Genomic DNA, 20818 nt, shown 5'->3' on the forward strand with positions numbered 1-20818 from the left:
ATAGAGATTTCAACAACTGAACAAGTACAACATTACAGTGCTGAGATCATGAAAGCAAGCGACCGATTCAATTCAAGCACAACCAAAGGCAGTCAATAGAGATCACCTTCTTTGTGAGTGTGGATGATGCAATCTGATCTCGGGTAGGAGATGCAGGTGAGAACATAACCCTCTGCCATTTGTGAGTCGTCAAGGAAGGATCCATCGGACTGATCAACGTTGCCGGTGCCGGACACCGTCGGACCTGCACAAGTATAGCATGCTCCAGCTCGGCAGGAGTAGGGCAGCTCCACTCCTGCAGTCTCGGCCGCGTCCAGAATGCAGGTATCATCCGCAGCATCAAGTTCATGTTCTTGGCCCTCTGGGCCAATGAGTTTCTTCACCTTGTAGACTGTCATTGCAGCTACTCAGAAGAAATTTGATGTCTTCAGGTCTGATGCTTCCGAGATACACTTCAAGGAGCTAAGGGAAGATGGGCTCTTGATCAGTGGAGATGATGGTCAACATTTTATGTCACTTTTCAGCATGCAGATGGATGGGGAATAAGCAGTGGCCATTGTGCCAGCTGAAGAAGAAGAAGAAGAAGCCAAAAACAGGTCCTGCTAGAATTCTCCAGCAAGAATATCCAAATCAATTTTGTTACTCAAAAGTAGGAGAGAAGTTCCTGTATTGCAGGAGCAGTAGTATGGATATGAAGATTATAATGAAACATTAGAATAAGAATCATTTCAAGTAATGTTGGCATTTCCAATCATTTCATGCAGACAATACGTGTCATGATCCGATTTAATTGATCTATTAATTTCGTTTGACATAAATTATTTAATTAAAATAAAATTAATAATAATATATCGATTAGATTCTTATAAATCAATTATAATTTTACTTATGTTATAATTTTTTTTGCTCAAAGTTTCATGTTATGCTCTCATCATGCATAAATAATATGTCAACTTTTATACCAAATATCAAAGTCTATAAATTAATTGATCTATTAATTTTATTTTAACCTATATCACTAGTCAAAATATTTAAACTAAAATTAATAATAATACATCGAGCGAATTCTTATAAATTAATTTTAATCTTATTTACTTTTAATATAAAACTGATTATATGCACCGCCCCCATCCCCGACGAATCTCATCGGCGAGCGATGTCGAGGTACGCGTTGCAGCGTATGGCGCCGTTGCTCCACGGCCGGATGCAGCTACGGTGGTACCCAAGACCGCTGAGCTCCGCCGCGGAGCAACCGTCCACTGACGCGGTCCACATGACGGATAATTGCATCCGAGTAGTCACTCTCTCTCTCTCTCTCCATTAGTTCGCATACAGCTGTTCTAATTAGGTTTTTGATTCCTGTTTCCCCCTTACCCTTACCGTGAGATTTTTCGCTGCCATCAGCTGATGATTTTACCGAGAAATTAATGCGAGATTTTGAAACCACGAGATATCAATCTTAGCATGTAATTGATGGATTTTGCATTCATATGTTGACGAATCTAAATCTAAAAAAAGGCATACTTTTGTGAAGCTAAATCTTCTAAAAATTGTTTCTTTTTTTTGTTGTTGTTGTTGATGATATCCGTTTGTTGAAGAGACTGAAGGAGTTGCATACCACGGGATCGTCAAATGAAGGCAAGATGCTGCGGTTAGGTGTGGAAACTGGTGGATGCTCTGGATTTCAATACGTCTTTTGCCTAGACGATAAGAAAAATGAAGATGATAGGTTGGTTGTTTTGTAGCTTATTTGTATTGAAACTATAACATTATGCCGTGTAATACAATGGCATGTTCATACCTTGTGTACTTCCTTGGACGTTCTTTAGGGTTTTTGATAAGGATGGCGTTAAGTTGGTGGTGGACAATGTCTCCTATGATTTTGTCAAAGGTGCTACTGTTGATTATGTCGAGGAATTGATCCGTTCGGCATTCCTGGTAAGCTTTTAACTTGGTCGGAAATGCATCAGTAGTACACTTCACGTCAGATGATGGTCACTTCATTTTATAGGGTTGTATGCTTAGTATGTAAACAAGCTTAGCATTTGTTGTATCTAATGTGATAAATTTGTAAGACCAAACCTTGTTCTGTTAGCTTTCTTGAATTGTTTTAGCATTGTTTTCCATGTTGAAATTTGTTCATGATCATGCTCACTTCTCAAAATTTGATTTTTAGTAGCTTGTTCATAGTTATTCCTTTTGATCTGCTGGTCTCAAAGAATATGGTGGACGAGATGATTAGTGGATCTTCTTGATATGACTTTTACGAGTATCTTACCTCTTAAGAAAATGAAGCTTCAACCAACCAATCAACCAAAAACACAATGCATCCATTATTTAGGAGAATTGAACACTAAAACAATTGGAGCGTATCTTTAACTAAAGTGAGATCAATTGGCTTATGTAGTTGTACATCGAAGATGGAAACCTAAGATGGCACTAGGCTTACCATTAATATATCAAATCAGAGGACAATCAAACATTAAATTTGTGAAAAACTGTCATTGATAGACTAGCCATCAAACAGAAGAGGCAACATGAAATCATTGTAAGTAATTATTATAATAGATCCCCTATGTGTGATAAATTCTCGTTTTGTTTTCTTGCCAAATTAAAACTCTGATGCACACCCAATCTTGGTACTCTTTCAGTCTGTATTTAACACTGCCAAATTGTAAATTTGAACTACATTAATGCCTTCGATGCTTAGATCATACCCAAGCCTAATCAGTGGATGTAGACTTTGGTCAAGCATGATTACTTGATCACTGGTGGTGAAATTCTCCATTGTGTAATGGGGTTTCAATGCTGGTTGGTTGATCATGGTAAATTAGTTTATTCATAAGAAGTGCCATTATTACTATTTGTGTATTAAATTGTTGAGGTCATTTTGACAGATGTTTGCTATCGAAGGGACTTCAATGTCATTTTTTGTTAGGTTTTTTTGGTGCAATTAGAACTATTTCGGAAGAGAGACACTTATAGGCTGAAAATATGGAAATCTTGTTCTCTTAGTTCTTCGTATGCTACATATTTGACCATCACAATGAGAATCAATCAGTAGCAAAATTCAATATGGTGAAGATAAGAAATCTGCCTCTTCAAATTTACCATCCCACATGTGCTTTGTCAAGTAAAATAACTGATTAATCATGATTACGGCAATACGTTTTCCACTCAGGTGTCAATGGCAGAACTCCTAGAGCAAAAGGATAGGGAAAATTGGTCATTAGACATAAAGATGTAGATGGATGATTCTGAAGGGTTGACTTTGGGTAGGAAGTTCTGTATGTATGTCTTTTCCCGACGAACTTGGAGGTTTGTTTGTGCAGTTAGATTAAAAAGATGAGGATTCCATTTCATTGTGAAAACATGTATATGCTAATCTTTGTTGATCATTGCTCTGGAATCAATTGGTTCTACTTTTTATACAAGATTAAACATCTAAGCCTTAAAAACTGCTGAAGCTTACGTAAAACTTGCTGGTGTACCCTTAGATTATTAAGAAGCAATAGAGAAGGTGGATTAATGAATTTTCATTGATTTGGTGAGGATGAATTTATTTACAGGTAGCAGATAAAGCATACTGTCTGTGACAAATATAGGAAGCGATTCACTTTTGATTACACTAGAGTCCTTCCCCATATAGTCTTTATAGTATAGAGGAGAATAATGCAGTATTAATTTTTAGTGTAGTTGCTGATGTTACTGGTTTGTTGCCACTTTTTTCATATGGCTTTTAAGTTGCTTAGTAAGGCCTTAAGTAGACATAGAAAGTGAGTTATTCTTCCTATATGTCATGTTTTATATGAAATAGAAAGTGAGTTGAAAACATTCTGTTGCTACTATCTCATTTTCTCTTACTTTCTCTTAGTGAAGTGTAGCTGCTTCAATTATTAACAGAATTGGTACTGAATGCTCATTTGATAGTGGATGTTTGTCATCATAATTAAAGAAAACATTTGATTCAGACAAGGGAAATTATATGGACCTTTTTTGGAGGCAAAAGTTTTAATTCTTGGAAGATCAATATGCAACAATGAACTTCCACAAGGGTATTCAGATCCTAGTTGAAGAAGGTTCCAGGAGCCTTGGGCTCTCAACTAGTGAGAAAGAAGGGGTGCATGAGGGCAAGATGAAGGCTTATCTAGAAATGCATGAGAAAAATTCCAATCCAAGAAATATTGGGGCAAGAAAGGCAAAAGGTCAAGATGGATGAAGTTTATGCATCATAATAAATGATATATCAAAAGTTTTAATCTTCAAATCTTATGCCAAGTGAAAGTTAGTTGGAACATACTTTTTCTTATCATGCTATGATTGAAAAGTTGTAACCTGTGTGATGGAATGACATGGGTGTCATGATCAGACCCCAGAAAGAAAAAAGAAGAAAGAAAGATCAAGCAAGTAAAACATTCAAAATTGACAAGGCAAAAAAGCGCCGCCGAAGCAGCACAAGCACGGCCAAGCTGAAAAGAGTGCCTGCCCTTGGAAACAACTGCTTCAACTTCAATGTCTGAAATCACTGTCCTATCTGATGTTTGCACCATAGAATATGCTTTATTATTTTACATGCAGATCATGTTATCGTTGTCCAAGAGATTGACTAATCTCGATGTTGGAATAGTAATAAAGCACAATTCAAACACATGTTTAAGATTTGACACAATGTTAGAAACAATTGTTAACCTGGAATCAACCTTCTATAATCAGCGGGAAATTCTTAGCCAGTTTAAAAAATAATTGTCTTCAAAGCTTGTGCAATCAGAAACATTTGAAAATCTGTTAAGACTTGAGAATGGGTTCACATGGTTGTTAATCCGACCGATTTTTTTGCCTAATATAAACAATAGAGATTGTGCATAACTGAAATGAAATGTCAAGGTTTATCTTTAGATACCTTAGCAGGTGGGTGTCCCAGTAAATGTCTGGCATGACATGGCAACTCATAAGTTGAAGTGTCTGAGAACCACTAAATACTTCATGAATCTATATTGCTGGTATATTATGCTGCTCCAAGATACATGTTTATAGCTTTGATCTTATTAGCATCAGTGAGAACTTGGAATTCGGATTTTGCGTTTCTCTTTGGTCCTGTACATTAAGCCATAAGAACATTATTAAATCATCTGTCCATTACTTATTTGATGCTGTCGATCAATTTGAATTTTCTTTTAACAAATCTAGAACCCTAGCCTTCTTCCATCTCATACCATGTGACAGTACTTCTTTATTGTTAACTTTCTTTTTGAAGCAACTCTTTGACAGTATTAGTTACATGGTTTAATGTACCAAGTTACATGTGACAGTGCTTTCAAATGGGAGAATGCATCTACCAGTTACTGTCGACAAAATTTTACCCAATTGAACTGTCTTGAGATGTAATCTTTTTCGTTGCAGCATATCAGTCCATAGAATAGCAGTTGATGAATCGTAGCTTTGCAGGTAGTAGCAAATCCAAGTGCAGTTGGGGGTTGCAGCTGTAAAAGCTCCTTTATGGTCAAATAGTTGTCCATTTTACAGGCTTCAGGACCATGGTGGCATATGCACCCTCCAAACACACAACAACTTCCTTGTTTATGGTCATTGTGAATTTTTGTCTCTCATTTTCCTTGATTACTACTCCCAAATGAAACTGAGCAGTGAAGAACATATACTGGTCTATTGCTGCAGTACTAAATCTGCTGACAACAGTGTTGTCTTGTATACTATAATTGTTGCACTGTTTGCTTTGAATTCATTGTAATAATTCTGATGATTTTCCATCATCCATGATGTAATCACAATATGCACATTCTGCTTCAAGGTGTGGATTCTCCTGCTGATTTTTCTTTTGCTTCTGGGTTTCATATCCTATATGAAGTGATTGGTTTGGTAATTTGTGTTCTTAGTTTATGAACATTTTACCCATAACATGAGGATGTAATCTTTTATGTGAGAGTAGGGTAATGAGTTTATTGAATGTTCATCCTCAAACAGCATGTCAACCATTATAACATCTTGCACAAGAATAAATCCATGGAATCAAGACAATCAACTTTACTAGAAGATTCAATAACTAGATGTTATAAATGTTTGATGACAGACCAACATTCTCTCTCCATTGGAGCCTCCAAAACAGAGATCACATCAATTATGCCATCTTGTATTCAAGCTTGATGACTACAAGTTTCCCTTGTCATCCAAGTCTTTTCCCTCATCATGTAAGTGATAAAACTCAGATTCAATTATTTACTTAGCATAAATTTTTTGGATAATATATCAATACTTTTAAGCATTAAAAAATATCGGTTAAGGTTTTAAAGCATAAGTAAATTTTATAGAACGTGAGTTTTGTCTTTTCGACCTAAGATAAGCAAAGCGACTATATCATTACTACACTAATACTGTAAGTGTAAATTTATCGAAGAAAATTTTAAATTTTTTATGATATATGAATTTTATACACCATGGCTAAATTAATTTTTAATTTTTATTTATTAAATAAATATTAATATGCTATCATCAAATTAATGTTTTACAATTTGACATTTGTGGGACGGCCCCTCTCAATTAGGCAGAAATTTAGGCTGAGACGAGTCAATTGCCAATAGGCCCCAATTCGCTCGTGCATCACAATCCATCCTCTCACGTGCAGCCCAATAAGCACGTACAGTGGATGTGACACGTGCCAATTACCAGTAGGCCCCAAATCGCTCGTGCATCACAATCCATCCTCTCACGTGCAGCCCAATAAGCACGGACAGTGGATTGGCGACGTGCCAAATCCCAATTGGCCCCAATTCGCACTTGGGAAGGATTTCGAGTTACAAACTGTTGGCCCGCAATTGGTCCTCACGTGCCAACCCTCACGTCCGGAGGAGATGGGGGCGAGCGAATAATAGAAGACGACCACCCAAAAACTCAACGCTGTTTGACCTCTTCCTCTCTCTTCCGCTGTCGGAACCGCCCCACCCATGTCGCTTGTTTCTTTCGATACGATCCCGTCCCTATTAATCGCCCATCCTTGGATCTGAGATCGCCCTCCTCCTCCTCTACTCTCGTCCCATCGGTCCTTTCCTCCACGCTCTCCGTCGATCGTTCGATCGATTGACGCGAGACGGGAAGGTACGCCCGTGGATCCTTCCGCCCCGTTCTTGTTTCTTTCTGCTTGTTCCGTGTTGATTCGTCGGCTGTTGCGTCGGTTTTCCGAATTCAAATAATTGGGAATTTTCGGTCGTCGAGACCTAATGACTGGATTTCGAGCTTATTTTTATGTCTATTTACCGTGCTCGTCCGATGGGATTAAACCCTTGTGAGTTGACATTTCGTGTTTCTTGATCGATTAATCCGAAATATTCTATGTGTTATTTCATCCAACTGTTGGAAAAGGCAGATCTTGGATCAGTTGCCGAGTAATATTCCAATTAGGCGTTCCGCAGAACAATTTGATTTGCGTGCAGGGAATTATGTTTTTGTTTGGATTCGACAGGAATTTTTTGTTTTTTATTATGAAATATGTTAAATTTCACTAATTGATATTGTTTTATTGTCCTTCTGAAAACTGCTGCAGGAAAGGAAGATGAGGGGTTTTGATTCTCTTTGTCGTCCTAACAATTTAGTCGGTCTATCAGCTTTCAGATCATTCGACTCTTGCAGTGGCTGTTCGAGCCTCTAGCATCTGGTTTCGTTTATATAGAATGAAATCAATTCTTGAGGGCTAGAGCACTTGTCATTGTTTCTCCCCATTGTTCTCGTGGTCTATGGAGCACCTCCCTGTGGAAGTCATCGGTAATATACTTTCTCATATTGGAACTGCTAGGGATGTCGTTGTTGCTTCCGCCACTTGCCGGAAATGGAGAGAAGCCTGCAGGAAACACCTTCATACCCTTTCTTTCAGGTCAGATGATTGGCCCCGTGATATCACAACCAGGCAGCTGGAGATTCTCATAACACAGACTATATTCCAAACGATGGGATTGCAGTGTCTTTCAATTCATATGGACAATGCACATGAGTTTGCTGCTGCTCCAGTTATTGCGTGGCTTATGTACACCAGGGAAACATTACGGAGCCTATCATATAATGTTCGCACGACGCCAAATGTGAACATTTTAGAGAAATGTGGTCGACAGAAGCTGGAGGCTTTGGATTTGGATCATAATTCTATCACTGGGGTTGAACCAAGTTATCAGAGACTTACTTGCCTCAAATCCCTTTCTCTAAGACATGTTAGTATCTCTGCCTTGGATCTGAGCCTCTTGTTAGCTGCCTGTCCAAGGATAGAGTCTTTGACTCTTGATGCTCTAGAAATTGTCACTTCAGATTCTCAGTCTTCGATGGAGCTGAGCAGTCAAACGTTGAAGTGCTTATATGCCAAATCAATAGGTGTGGATAAGATTATTCTGGAGGCAGATAATCTTGAGAGCTTGCACCTAAATGCCCTAAACCTTGATTTTTTCGAGCTTATTGGAAAAGGTACTTTAAAGCATTTGAAGATTGATGATGTTAGTGTCACTCATTTGGATATTGGTGAGAGCATGGACCATCTACAGGTTGTAGACGTTAGTAACTTCATGATCATGTGGCCCAAATTCTACCAAATGATATCTAGAGCATCTAAACTGAGAAAACTCAGGCTCTGGGGAGTAGTGTTTGATGATGAGGATGAGGTTATTGATTCAGAATCTATTGCTGTTTCATTCCCACAGCTTAAGCACCTCTCGTTAAGTTATGAGATAAGGGATGGACTGCTCCATTATGGATTACAAGGCTCCTCACCATTGGAAAATGTGGACGTACTAGAACTGGGATGGACTGTAATAAGCGAGCATTTTGGACATTGGGTTTTTGGGATAATTGAAAGATGCCCAAACCTCAAGAAATTAGTCATCCATGGTGCCCTTTCTGAGACTAAAACTCGCGAAGAACGTCAGATGTTGGCCAATTTTACCTCATTTATAGTTTGTCTTATGAGGAAATATATTCAGGTCGATGTGCAGTTTGAGTATGAGTGATTTTTTCACAAGTCACTGCAAGGGTTCGGATATTCTAATCTTGAGCTATTCTTGTCAGTTGCATCAGACAGCAGGTAAAATGTAATATCCTCTTGTCATGGTTGGAAACATTTTTGCCACATAAGACAAATTGAGAGCATAAACTCTTGTAAAGAACTTAATTTTGGTGAGAGTATGACTGTATAGAATCAATATTTGCTGAATATAATCACCAATTTCTTTCATTATTTTGCATAATTCTTTTTTTTTACACTTCAAACTCTTTATTGCCTTTTGGGAATGTGCTTTAAATATAGGAATCAGATATTATGTCCGAGATTGTTTTTAATGTTTCATGTAATTGTTTTGGCATACAAGGGTGTTGTCATGATGTCATAGAAATGAACTATCTAGCTCCTTTTAGATATGCATCATGGAACTTTATGTAGCATGAATGTCATGCAAATATGATCAGTCTTTCTTTGAAGCAGTGATTACCACTTGATGTTGCCTGTTGACTGAAAAACATATAGTTACCTTTTAATATTTTTTATAATTCCTTGATTTTCTTTCCTTTCCTTTTTGTCCTTTTCTTTCCCTTCTTTATTTAACTTCTTAAATTGAACAAAATGACTGATTTATAGTAGTTGTCATATCCTATATCACTATTATTAATTAAGCCGGTAGGTAGTTTGAAATTTTCACTGCAGGGCCGGTACATTCCATAGTGGAAATAATCATCTGATTTAGCACTTGAGTGAAGCTGCAGAGTTCAAGATAGCTATGAAGTGAGTGGTTGTTTGTTACTTCTTGTTAGTGGTTCATTGGATTTTCTACTTAGTTTCAGTACATAACAAGATACTAAGCTGATCAAAGTTTGTAATTGAAATGAATTGATGGCAAATGTATGATCCTTGATAATTGTGTTCTAACAATAGAAAAGAAAACTTTACTGCCGTGAGATATCTACCATGTAGCACTTTTGTTATTATGATTTTGTTATTTAGACCGGGAAACCAACTAAATTACAACTATATATTATTTTAAATGTTTGAGGGGCTTGGATTTTCTGATGCTGGTGTGATAAGCTCATTTTTGGCAACACTTTTTAAGTACACTTTCTTTAGACTTGGCGCCTTAGTCCTTTACTGCAAAGACTCATCATGCTGTGAGATCATAAAAGTGATATCTTACATCCCCATGAACCTAATATGATCGGTTTCTTCCACTGCAACTATCTCGTGATCTTGCTGGCTGAGTGACATTACCGGCTTAGGATGGAGATCCGAGCTCACAATGAGGACGGACAATCCTAATATGTTGCTTGATAGGAGTCTACAAGTGTCCTGGCGTCTTATAATTTCTTAGATATCCAGCAATTGACTTGTCATAGGATCATACATATGAACCCTGGCTTATCCAAATTTAATTGTTTAAGATGGTTCTCCTTAGCTGAGATAATCATTGTTTCAAAAGTATCCACCATCTTGTATGGGGTAGTGACATGCCATTTCTCCCTATTTTCATCTCCTAGCAGATCACCATAAGTTGACTTTAGGGGATTGAGTTGACATGCTTGGTGGCAGTATTTCTTGGTTGAGTTGACTCGCTTATTCTGTAAACTGAACTTGCTTTTATATCTTGTTTATTTAATACGCCAGGCAGTGAGCTTTTGATATTGGCATGTAATTTCCTTGAAAATTTTTAAACGTGTGGTGCTAACAAAAGTTTATGGTTCTTGGTTATTTCAACTGTAGAATTTGCATAACTATTCACACCAGTGCAAAGTTTATTACATGTATCAATGAGATAAATTTAATTTCCTTCAATAAGAATGACCAACACTCTACAAATTTGATCTTGGATCTGAATTTTCCCCTTTGCTTTTCACTTGTCCTTTGACATGGAGGATATGGAACTAACACGTCTTCTTGCATTTTCTTTCTATTTTTCTTAATTTATCATATACTTATATTCTGGGTTGGAAGTGTCAGAGACTTATAAATGGATTGGTTTGATCATTTCGATACAAATGCTATTAAATGATTGGACACATAAACAAATATGCTCAATGGCAGCAAAAATTCCTTGTGGCCAAACCCAAGTAGTTGGAACATTATGGTTTGATATTGTATTGTTATACAGATCAAATATGGAATGATATTGTTTGATCTACTTTCACCCCTGATTGCTGGCTTCTTTACCTAGGATATTTCTATTTCACATTCATGGGTGTAACTTGAACACCAGGATAATCTATGTAGCTTACTAATAAGTTAGGAACAGCAACAGGTTCAAAGGAGCTCAAGTAGATCTTGTTCTGAAGAACATTTTGCTTGGAACAATGTACTAAGGAAAACAAAAGAAAAGGCGATGATGGTTTTCTTGTTAACCAAGGGATATAGAATTAATGTTTTGGTTATATGCTGGTTTCTGTTTGTTTGTGTATGTATGCATGTGCAAGCACACATTAACAACCGTCGGCGTGTCAGCATACCCTGATAAGACGCTTGATCTGAACCAACCTGATGACATATCAGGAGGAATCAGGAATCTGGGAGCATGAAGTTATTAGTCAACTTGCAGGCCCTTTAATGGATGTCTGAGATTATGTTCCAAGTCCAACATCGAACCTTTTGGTCAACATTTGTTTATTTATATACACATGTCTGAGTTTCAATCTTTCCTGGTAGATACTAGGTCAATTTTACGTTTGTTCATACAATCAGACTGACAAATATTAGGTGCCTACCTACGAGTACCGGATATTGTGTGCTCTACTCTGTTGCTTCTTCTTGAATGGTTCACTTCATCAGTTTCTGGCATTCTGAAAATGCTGTTTAAGTACATAAGAAAAATGTTGTACCAATTTGCTTTCTGATTTATTCATGATGATACAACTACTGACCAGTCCTGATATTTTTCACTACATCATGCAGACTGGTGAGGCCAACATGATTAGCTGGAGGTGAACAACATCTGCATTAGCTTCGAAGAGAATAGCGATGCCGACCAAATTGTGTTATAACTTGGGATGCTAATGGAAGGTTGGACTTCGTCCCTTCATCATAGCTTCAATTGGGATCATCGAGTAGATCAACACAAGCATAGCATCTAGCCTGGGAACCCAAATCTTGGAAGAACATGCTCTGGGTAGTAAGCTGTTGGGAGTTGAACATGCTTATTCTTGGTGTTCCAGTTATTCTGATGTATCACAAGACTCTTCACCAAACTCTTTTTGATCCTTTGATCCTTGTGCCGCTAAACTCTTCACCAAACTTTGGGTCACTCTTCCCCATATTTGTTTTCTTTTGCTTCAAGTTCTATGTTTAAGCAACAATCAAGTTTTTTTTGTTGTAGAAATATGCACACCAGGCTTCTGATGGGCAAGTTTTCAATTTGGGCAAAAAGCCAATTGTGGAATGATAATGGGTACTATCTAGACAGGACTACAGTACTTATTTTTTGATTGGTCACCTGCTAATTCCATGCAAAATAAATTTTTTTTTTTAAGATAAGTGATGAATATATAATTTGATCTTAACATCATATTATCAATAATCAAAACTTTTATAAATGATAGGGAAAGATGTTGAGGATGTCTCCGTCAACTCGACTCGGGTTTACTTCCGTTCAAGTTAGTTAAAACTTGGGTTGGGTCGTGAATATTTTTCTTATCGATAAACTAATAAACCAGTTAATATCTTCCTTAACTAAATATTAAAAAAATAAATATATGATTCGAATTCATGACCTACTTTAATAAAATCAAATTCAATTTTGAATAGTAGTATGAACTTCATAAAAAAAATTACTTATATTTTTTAATAAAAAAATAGTACATTAAATGACATATATACCGTATGAATACAAATCTAAGATCTATTACCTACACAATAATATATTAACTAATTCGAACCTATATCATTTTTAAGATGATCCTAAAGAATTGGGTCGAGATATCCGAGCAAGTTGGTCGGGATTAGGACTCATCAGGATAGAGTTGATTGGTATTCTGTCCGTTGCCATTTCTAGTTAGCCTCCTCATCGAAATGCGCATAGAAGATGCATTTATTGCAGCGAGCGATGCAAGCGCGTATGTGAAAACAAAGCGACGAAGGTAGAAAGTTGAGCCGTCATAAAGTGGAGAGAGAGGCAGTCATCATCGGAAAAAGATTGACGCACCTTTTTTCTTCCGCCGTGTCTTTCTATTCCCACTGCCCTTCTTTGACCAAACAATTTAAAGTGCTTTCAAAAAGTCAAAACTGAAAGTAGATTGACTTGAATGTTCGATCACATTTGCTCTCGTTTGATCTATTATTCCCTTCAAAGATAAAACCAAATTCTCTCTCTCTCTCTCTCTCTCTCTCTCTATTTATTTATTTGTTTTTCCTTGTTGATGACAAGATGTTGGTCAACAGCTCATCAATGGGGTTTGGCAGACCCAACCAGTGGCCATTTAAATATGATTTGCCTGCTGATTTGAATGCACTTTGGACAAGGATGTCATCGAGCACGATCTCCATATCCCTGTGATGTCACTCCCACCAGACTTATTGATGAGCAGTAATGAAGTTGGTCATCGCTATCTTTTAGCTTTGTGTCTGTCGAACAGCCCATGCAATTTAGATGCGACTTTATGGACATTAATCGATCTCTGCATTATGTTAGGTTTAAGGTAGATTAGGTTGATTGGCTCATCTCAAATCTCCTCCGTGTTGGTTTGATTAGATTCACTTAGCCATCTCTTAAGTATACTTTCGATTTCGATTTATATGTAAACATAAAAAAGAATGATCCGAGACTCATAGACAATGATAAAATCAGCTTGGATAATTAGTGGGTTGGAAGTTTTGACTCATTAATTTCTTTCTTAATTTTTCTATTATTAATGATTTTTCATGATTCGTTTTTAGTTAATGGTTAGGGTTGACATGATTAAGACCAGTACTAAAAAGTGATGGTTGATTATCCGAGAGCAATTAAGAAGTTGATGCATATTCATGAGAAGTTAGTTGTTTATGTGTTACGTATTCGAGAAAGAGTTATCGGAGCTAATTATATATTACTTTCTATAATTAATTGTATTTAGTATCATCGATCCTTACACTTTGAAAGATTATATTGGGATCCCTATACTTACAAAAGTGAAATATTTAATCTCGTTTCTCTTCGTTTCTTCGACTCTAATGATGAAAATACCAAACATGTTCAGTGGTATCTGTTGAAACTCGTATTTTGACGATGAAACTAATTGATAATTATGTTTATGTTTTAATCCGTGTTTTGAGTGACGTAGGATGCTTCGATCAGGATAAGACAATTAACGCAGGAAAAATCATGTTGTGCCGGAGGAACATGTCAGAATATTGGACGTCGGGCCGGTGGATCGGTCGACGTATCGATAAAAGGCTTCGGGCCGTGGACTCAGGCATCGGGCCAAGAAGAGCGGGTATTGCGCCAAGGATATCGGAGTTGCGGAGTCAATTGGCCGATTGGGCAATAGGCCGCAGAAGAGGACGATGTGCCGAAGAATCAGACGAAGCGTCGAAGAACCAATGATATGCCGGACAACTTGATTAATTGCTTTAGGATTAATTGTCTCGATCGAAGTTTTGTTTTACATGTATAGGATTAACTACGATGGAAATAAGACATGCAGCAGGAGTTGCGCCGGAGTCAAGACTATGATCATGTTGGGAGTTCGAGAGTTCAACGGAAGTCCGGACGGTCGTCGGAGGTTCTGCGGGAACAAATCCGAGAAGTCGAGGAGCTTGCCAAAAGAAGCCCGTCGAAACTCGCCAAGTGGATCGTCGCAAATCCAGGAGTTTGCCGGAAGTCCACAAGAGCATCACCTAGGGTTCATCGGATGATCGACGGAAGTTCGCCGGAAGCTCACCAGAAGAAGCGATTAACGCACCGGAACAAGTTGCAGTAAATGTCTTAAGAAATATCGTAGTTAGCACGATGATTAAATTAGAAATGGGAGGTGATCCCATTAACTTAATCTTGGGGCCATTGGGCCCTTAACAGACCCAAATTGGGCCGAATGGATCAGCCCATTCAGACCCAGATTTCTTGGCCAACGATGGCACCGCCCAAGGCTCAGTCTCCGAGCTAGGCTGGGCGGTGGAACCGCTTGAGCTCGGTCTCCGAGCTCTGCCAAGCGGTGCAATCGCCCCAGTCAGGCGGTGGCACCGCTTGGGCTCAGTCTCCGAGCGAGACTGGGCGGTGCAACCGCCCCTGTCGGGCGGTAGCACCGCCCAGAGGCTTAGTCTCTGAGCTCTGCTAAGCGGTGCAACCGCCCCTGACAGGAGGTGGTACTGCCCAGAGGCTCAGTCTCCGAGCTTTGCTAGGCGGTGCAATCGCCCCAATCAGGCAACCAAAGGCTGGTTTGGGGCCTATAAATACCCCACCCTTTCAGCAATGAAAGGGCAACCAAAGACACCGAAAGCTTGATCTTACTCTATGATTTTAGAGCTCAAAAGTGTTATAAAGGCTAGAAGTTCTCCTCCCTCTTTTCTTCTAAGTTTTCATCTTTCAAGAGAGGAGAGAAATTTTGTAAGGGTTGTCTCCTAAGCCCGTCAAAAGGAGTGAAACTATAAAAGGGTGGTTGGCCTTCGCCTATTGAAGGAAGGCCTCTAGTGGACGTCGGTGACCTCGTCGGAGGAGGAAGCTGAAAGTGGATGTAGGTCACGATTGACCGAACCACTATAAACTCCCGTCTTCTCTGGTTTGCATTTTATTTCCTGCTATTACTTTACTACAAACCCCTTCAATAGCTTACTGCCTTCAATACATTTACGTATGTTTTCAAGTTAAGTTTTCGAAATCGGTTTTACGTCGGAAACGATTTTTATCGTACGTGAGATTTGACAAAGTTGACGTTTTTATCCGCTGCACTAATTCACCCCATCCACCGCCGCCCCCCCCCCCCCCTCCCCCTCTTAGTGCTATTGATCCTAACAGTATCGAAGTGAGGCAAAGTCAGTACATACTTAGTGGAAACCCTACGATATTTCTACCAGTAAAGTCGACAGTATGAGGAGAAACATGAATAAATATTTCACTTCATAAATATAAAGATCCAATATAACTTTTAAAAATATAGAGATCGAAATACTAAAGATAACTAATTATAAGAGGTAATACGGGGTATGGACGGAGAAATCAACAATAGGAAAGTTTGTTCCTAAAAAAGCCTTTGACCAAGAAAAAGGTAAACCCGGCACAAATATTTTTGGAGATGAATACTTTGGTACTAATAATAAAATGTAAATCAAAGATAGCAAACATAAAATTTAATATTCTTTTGTTTTTGTCCTTATTGAAAAAAAAGAATAATTAAAATAAAAAAAAGAAATTTCACTTGTTATTCCAAATACAAATATAAATTTGATATATATTATCTCACATAAATCTCGAAGAAAAATTATATTTTCTCGTATCAAGAAGATGTTCTGCATGGAGTGTTTATAAAGTATTATGTAAGCACTCCAATTTCATTCTAAGAATTGGAAATACTTAGCAATCACTAATATATTATAGAGTTTAGGGTTGATGTGATTCAGTGGATGACATTCTATTCTGCTTGATGCAGTCAGCAACCATCAAAGATTGACTTGGAGAGGACCAAACACCACATGCATGCCTTGACAAAAGGAACAGATCCTTCTTTCTTCTACCTCCCTTTGAGGAGACCTAACTGAGTGAGTTCTCTTGGAAGATGGGCCTGAGAGACTGCCCTGTGGATGAATCATCCTTTGGCTTCTGCTTCCAATCTCCTCCCTTGTGTCAGTGGCTCAAGACACCACCCTCCTCTTCTTCCTCCTCCGCCTCCTCCTCCTCCTCCTCATCATCATCATCGTCTTCGTCTTCTTCCTCCTCTTCCACGCCGCCACAGCAAGACCAAGAAATGGTGCTTCAACAAGATCATCTCCCGTCACAAGGACTGCGGTGCTTGCCTCTGCTGAGCAGGCTTGAGGATGATGAGAAGCACATCAAAGAGGAGCACAAAGGAGCCCGAGACGACGTCAGCACGGCCCTGAACATCGGATTGCCTGGTGGCGCTTCCGAAGATTTGGACGAGGAGAAGAGCAGGTTGTTGATGTGTAAGAAGGAAGAACACCGGAAGGAGGAGTCGGAGGAATCAGTGAGGAGCAGCTGTTTTGGCAGTGAGAGCAGGTATTGGATCCCTACAGCAGCTCAAATCCTGATAGGGCTGGAGAAGTTTGCTTGTTCCGTGTGCAACAAGACCTTCAATAGGTATAACAATCTACAGGTCAGGCTCTTCGTCCTCATCTACTCATGTTTCCGTCAGCTTCTTCTTCTTCTCTTCCATCACCTGACATGGCTTTATTGTTCCCTCACACCTTTTGTCTGTTCCTTCGAGTCCTCGGCACCGAACACACAAACGAATGCATCTTGAGATTTGTGATCGTATATTTTGCTTCGACTCTCTCTCTCTCTCGCTCTCTCTCTCTCTCTCTCTCTTGTGTTTGATATGGTTGGATTGGATTAGATGCATATGTGGGGGCACGGACCGGAGTACAGGAAGGGACCAGAATCGCTCAAAGGAGCGCAACCCATGGCGATGCTGAAGCTTCCATGCTACTGCTGTGCCCGCGGGTGCAAGAACAGCATCGACCACCCACGGGCGAAGCCATTGAAGGACTTCCGAACGCTTCAGACCCACTACAAGCGGAAGCACGGCATCAAGTCCTTCGCGTGCCGCAAGTGCAGTAAGCCCTTCGCGGTGAGAGGGGACTGGAGGACCCACGAGAAGAACTGCGGCAAGCTGTGGCTGTGCTCCTGTGGCTCCGACTTCAAGCACAAGCGCTCGCTCAACGACCACGTCAGGTCGTTCGGGAATGGCCATGCGGCTTGCTTCACCTCCCGTGACGCTTCTCGAGAAGCCGATCGAGTTCGATCGGTGGAGTAAAGACGGATGTATGCGGAGTGCTCTCTCGTGCTCAGGAACAAAAAACTCTTGTGATGTCTTCTTCTTCGGCACCGCCGCCGGAGGATGGAAGGCGGAGGGAGTGGTTTGTTGCCGAGCATGAGAAGCAGCAGTAGTAGAGCTATTACAAGATTGGTGGTTTGGTCGATGAATAAGAGATATCAAGATGCATCGAGAAACGTAGGTAATCGATCATACATCTACCGCGTTTGATGGTATCTCATCTAGTTTTTCGTGTGATGTTCTTGATGTGCTGTAATGCTGGTTAAACATGGAAATCTGATAATAGATTTGGTCCCAAGATAAACAGAGAAAATGTTGCACGAGTATGCTTGAGAATTCCAAGGAATATGAGCTTGGGGGAAATTGATCATGTTGGATGTGTCTTACCACATTTACACCAAGAGAGAGAGAGAGAGAGAGAAAGAGAGATTGTTTTCATGATTCAAACCTTATTCTTTCGCTCGTATCATAAATATGTTAATAGTTTTCATAATTCAAACCTTAATCGCTTATATCATAAATATGTTAATAGTTTTAAAAGAATTCAACATCGAGTCGAAGTCGCGAGGCTATCGTATAAAATGGTTTGGACTCCGATGTAACGTAAAAGCTCTTTGATATGATTATTATTTTTGGTCAATTGAGAGTCGATATGTGGAGTCAGTCAATGCTTATCGAACACGAAATCAATTTTTAAAAATTATAAAAAGCCTATTTGACATGCTATATTAGCATAACATCTAAAGAGAGTATACTCTCTCAAGATTACAAAGCTAACATTCCATGAAACAATTTCTCTATATATCTTTTCTCATTAAACTATTTACATGCATTTTTCATCCATAACTAATAAATCAAAGTTGACTTGATCATCGGAGATATCATGTTGAATACCATAAATAATAATAGACATATGATAAGAGTGTCTTACCTTTTGTGAAAAATTCTTTCTCAATCGAGTTACACATCCTATTGAGAAGTATTTCTTTAATCTTTCGGATGTGATAACGCTTAGAAATCAGACTAAGAAAATTTCTTACTCGATCAAATTTCATGTCCTATCGAGAAGTCTTTTTTTAATTTTTCGAATGTGATAATGCTTAGAAAATGAATAAAATCGGATGAATCTTACGCTACGAGTCGACTATATATATATATATATAAAGTCGACATCTTTGGTCCATCTTCACATATGAATTATTTCGTAGCAAGCTACACAATCTATCTTCCTTTTCAAAGTCTAAGTAGCCTCTTTCTTTTGCAAAGTCCAACTTTGAGGCTATCATAGCAAAGAAAAGTTCCCTAACAAACCCACCACCAGCCAGCCATTGTTGTACACGAAAACACACACAGAGCAGGTGGAAAAAGGAGCAGGAGATCATCAATGCACTGTGAGTAAACGTACAATGGTTGTGTGGAACGAGAAGGGCATGTTTGTGTAGGGGAGAAAAGAACGGACATGATGAGGAAACGCACCACCACCAAGCTTTGTCGGGGAGCAAATTGTCAACAAAGAAATGTTCCTTTCTCACCGGCCACGGAAGGACCATCATATTCTACCTGTTCTTTGCACGACGAGAGTCTCGTATTCCGTTCCCGGTTCCCACCGTCGATGGTTTCTGTCGAGTTGGGAGGAAGAACAGTGTGTGTGTGTGTGTGGCTGCTCTGATACCAAAGGATCGGTCGGGTTGGAACCTCGTACAGAAGAGAATCGGAGTTATAGGAAAGAAAACAGAAGTTGGGAAATGTTGTTGGCACAAGCGAATAGATCGAACCGGAAACGAAGCGACTCGAGAGCTACGGAAGAGTCGGTCACAAAGGTTCCAGCGGCCATTTATCCAGCTGATTTGCTGCTCCCGGCTTTATGTCCCCATCTGGTTTGTTACACGTCAAACAAGAAACCAAGATGATGATTATGACATGACATCAGAATAATAATTGCATGCTTCGGGCCAAATATATTAGGATCTACTGTGCATCCCAGTGAGGATTATCCAACGTAGATGTGCACTAATGTGGTGGGAATGGCTCAAGGAAGGTGTTTCTGATCTTATGCATACAGTATGTACGACAGAATAACATCTATAAAAATTAGAGAGGTACAGTTGAAAACATATTTGAAATATATATTATTATGGACCCAATGCTCATTTGAATTATGAATTAATATTTGATACACTTTTTTTTTTTCTAATTACTATATTGAAAATACTTACATACTAATAATATATTCACTTTAAATAAAATAAAAAAAACAATAAATTTATTATAAAACATTCAATTACTGAACCACACTTACCTTAATACATCTGTAAAATATAATTTTTAATCCATTGTTTAAAACCAAACAATTGAAATATTTCTATCTCTTTCCTCAATTATACATTAAAAAAAATAAATATGTTCGCAAATATAACCTCAGTACATCCTTCCACCCCTTTTTATTATTGATATAAAATAATAAACAAAAAAACAAAGACTTATTGATATACGATAAAATGAGGCAACAAGCTATACAGCCAAAGTATGCATCCATCAGACAGGCATGCAGGAAAACAACAAATATATCAGAACTGGTTGCTCAGCAACATCACAGACTAAACTGGTAAAGCTAAACAAAAGAACACACACATAGATGAACACTACTCTTCATTGACCACATTCACTGCAGAAAGAGCATTATTCAGCCAAGGAGACTATCTATCAAGAAGGTGAAATATAATTTTATCAAATAATACCTATCTTAAAGAGCATTATTCAGCCAAGGATACTATCAGAAGGTGAAATACAATTTAAACAAACAAACTTATCTTAATACACATTTAAAATATATTTTTTATTTATCAAATATTCAAAGCATTCCATAGTTTCACATCCACTC

At 38.6% G+C, this 20818-nt stretch overlaps 3 protein-coding genes and 1 pseudogene across 8 annotated transcripts; 3 read left to right on the forward strand and 1 right to left on the reverse strand.

Annotated features, from left to right (window-relative positions):
- Positions 1–43: 43 nt before the first annotated feature.
- Positions 44–646, reverse strand: LOC135627302 (ferredoxin, root R-B2-like; annotated as a pseudogene).
- A 477-nt stretch (positions 647–1123) lies between these two features.
- LOC135627441 (iron-sulfur assembly protein IscA-like 2, mitochondrial) lies at positions 1124–5805 on the forward strand. 2 transcript variants are annotated; one of them, XM_065133544.1, is made up of 4 exons: positions 1124–1294; positions 1599–1729; positions 1830–1938; positions 5446–5805. In XM_065133544.1, exons 1-4 carry the CDS (start codon positions 1157–1159, stop codon positions 5506–5508), a joined length of 441 nt encoding a protein of 146 aa, XP_064989616.1. In that variant the 5' UTR covers positions 1124–1156; the 3' UTR covers positions 5509–5805. The 2 variants fall into 2 exon arrangements, with proteins under 2 accessions (XP_064989616.1, XP_064989617.1); XM_065133545.1 differs by having other exon boundaries at positions 1608–1729.
- A 1064-nt stretch (positions 5806–6869) lies between these two features.
- Positions 6870–12398, forward strand: LOC103971835 (F-box/LRR-repeat protein At1g67190). 5 transcript variants are annotated; one of them, XM_018820924.2, is made up of 4 exons: positions 6888–7107; positions 7553–9070; positions 9663–9763; positions 11915–12398. In XM_018820924.2, exon 2 carries the CDS (start codon positions 7743–7745, stop codon positions 8994–8996), a length of 1254 nt encoding a protein of 417 aa, XP_018676469.1. In that variant the 5' UTR covers positions 6888–7107; positions 7553–7742; the 3' UTR covers positions 8997–9070; positions 9663–9763; positions 11915–12398. The 5 variants fall into 5 exon arrangements, with proteins under 5 accessions (XP_009384244.1, XP_009384243.1, XP_018676469.1 ...); XM_018820925.2 differs by having other exon boundaries at positions 9667–9763; XM_065132108.1 differs by having other exon boundaries at positions 9686–9763.
- A 4159-nt stretch (positions 12399–16557) lies between these two features.
- Positions 16558–18307, forward strand: LOC103971836 (zinc finger protein WIP3-like). Its single transcript, XM_009385970.3, has 2 exons — positions 16558–17256; positions 17497–18307. Exons 1-2 carry the CDS (start codon positions 16702–16704, stop codon positions 17914–17916), a joined length of 975 nt encoding a protein of 324 aa, XP_009384245.2. The 5' UTR covers positions 16558–16701; the 3' UTR covers positions 17917–18307.
- Positions 18308–20818: the final 2511 nt, after the last annotated feature.

This window comes from Musa acuminata, chromosome BXJ2-11 (genome assembly GCF_036884655.1).
Source record: "Musa acuminata AAA Group cultivar baxijiao chromosome BXJ2-11, Cavendish_Baxijiao_AAA, whole genome shotgun sequence".
Lineage (NCBI taxonomy): Eukaryota > Viridiplantae > Streptophyta > Magnoliopsida > Zingiberales > Musaceae > Musa > Musa acuminata.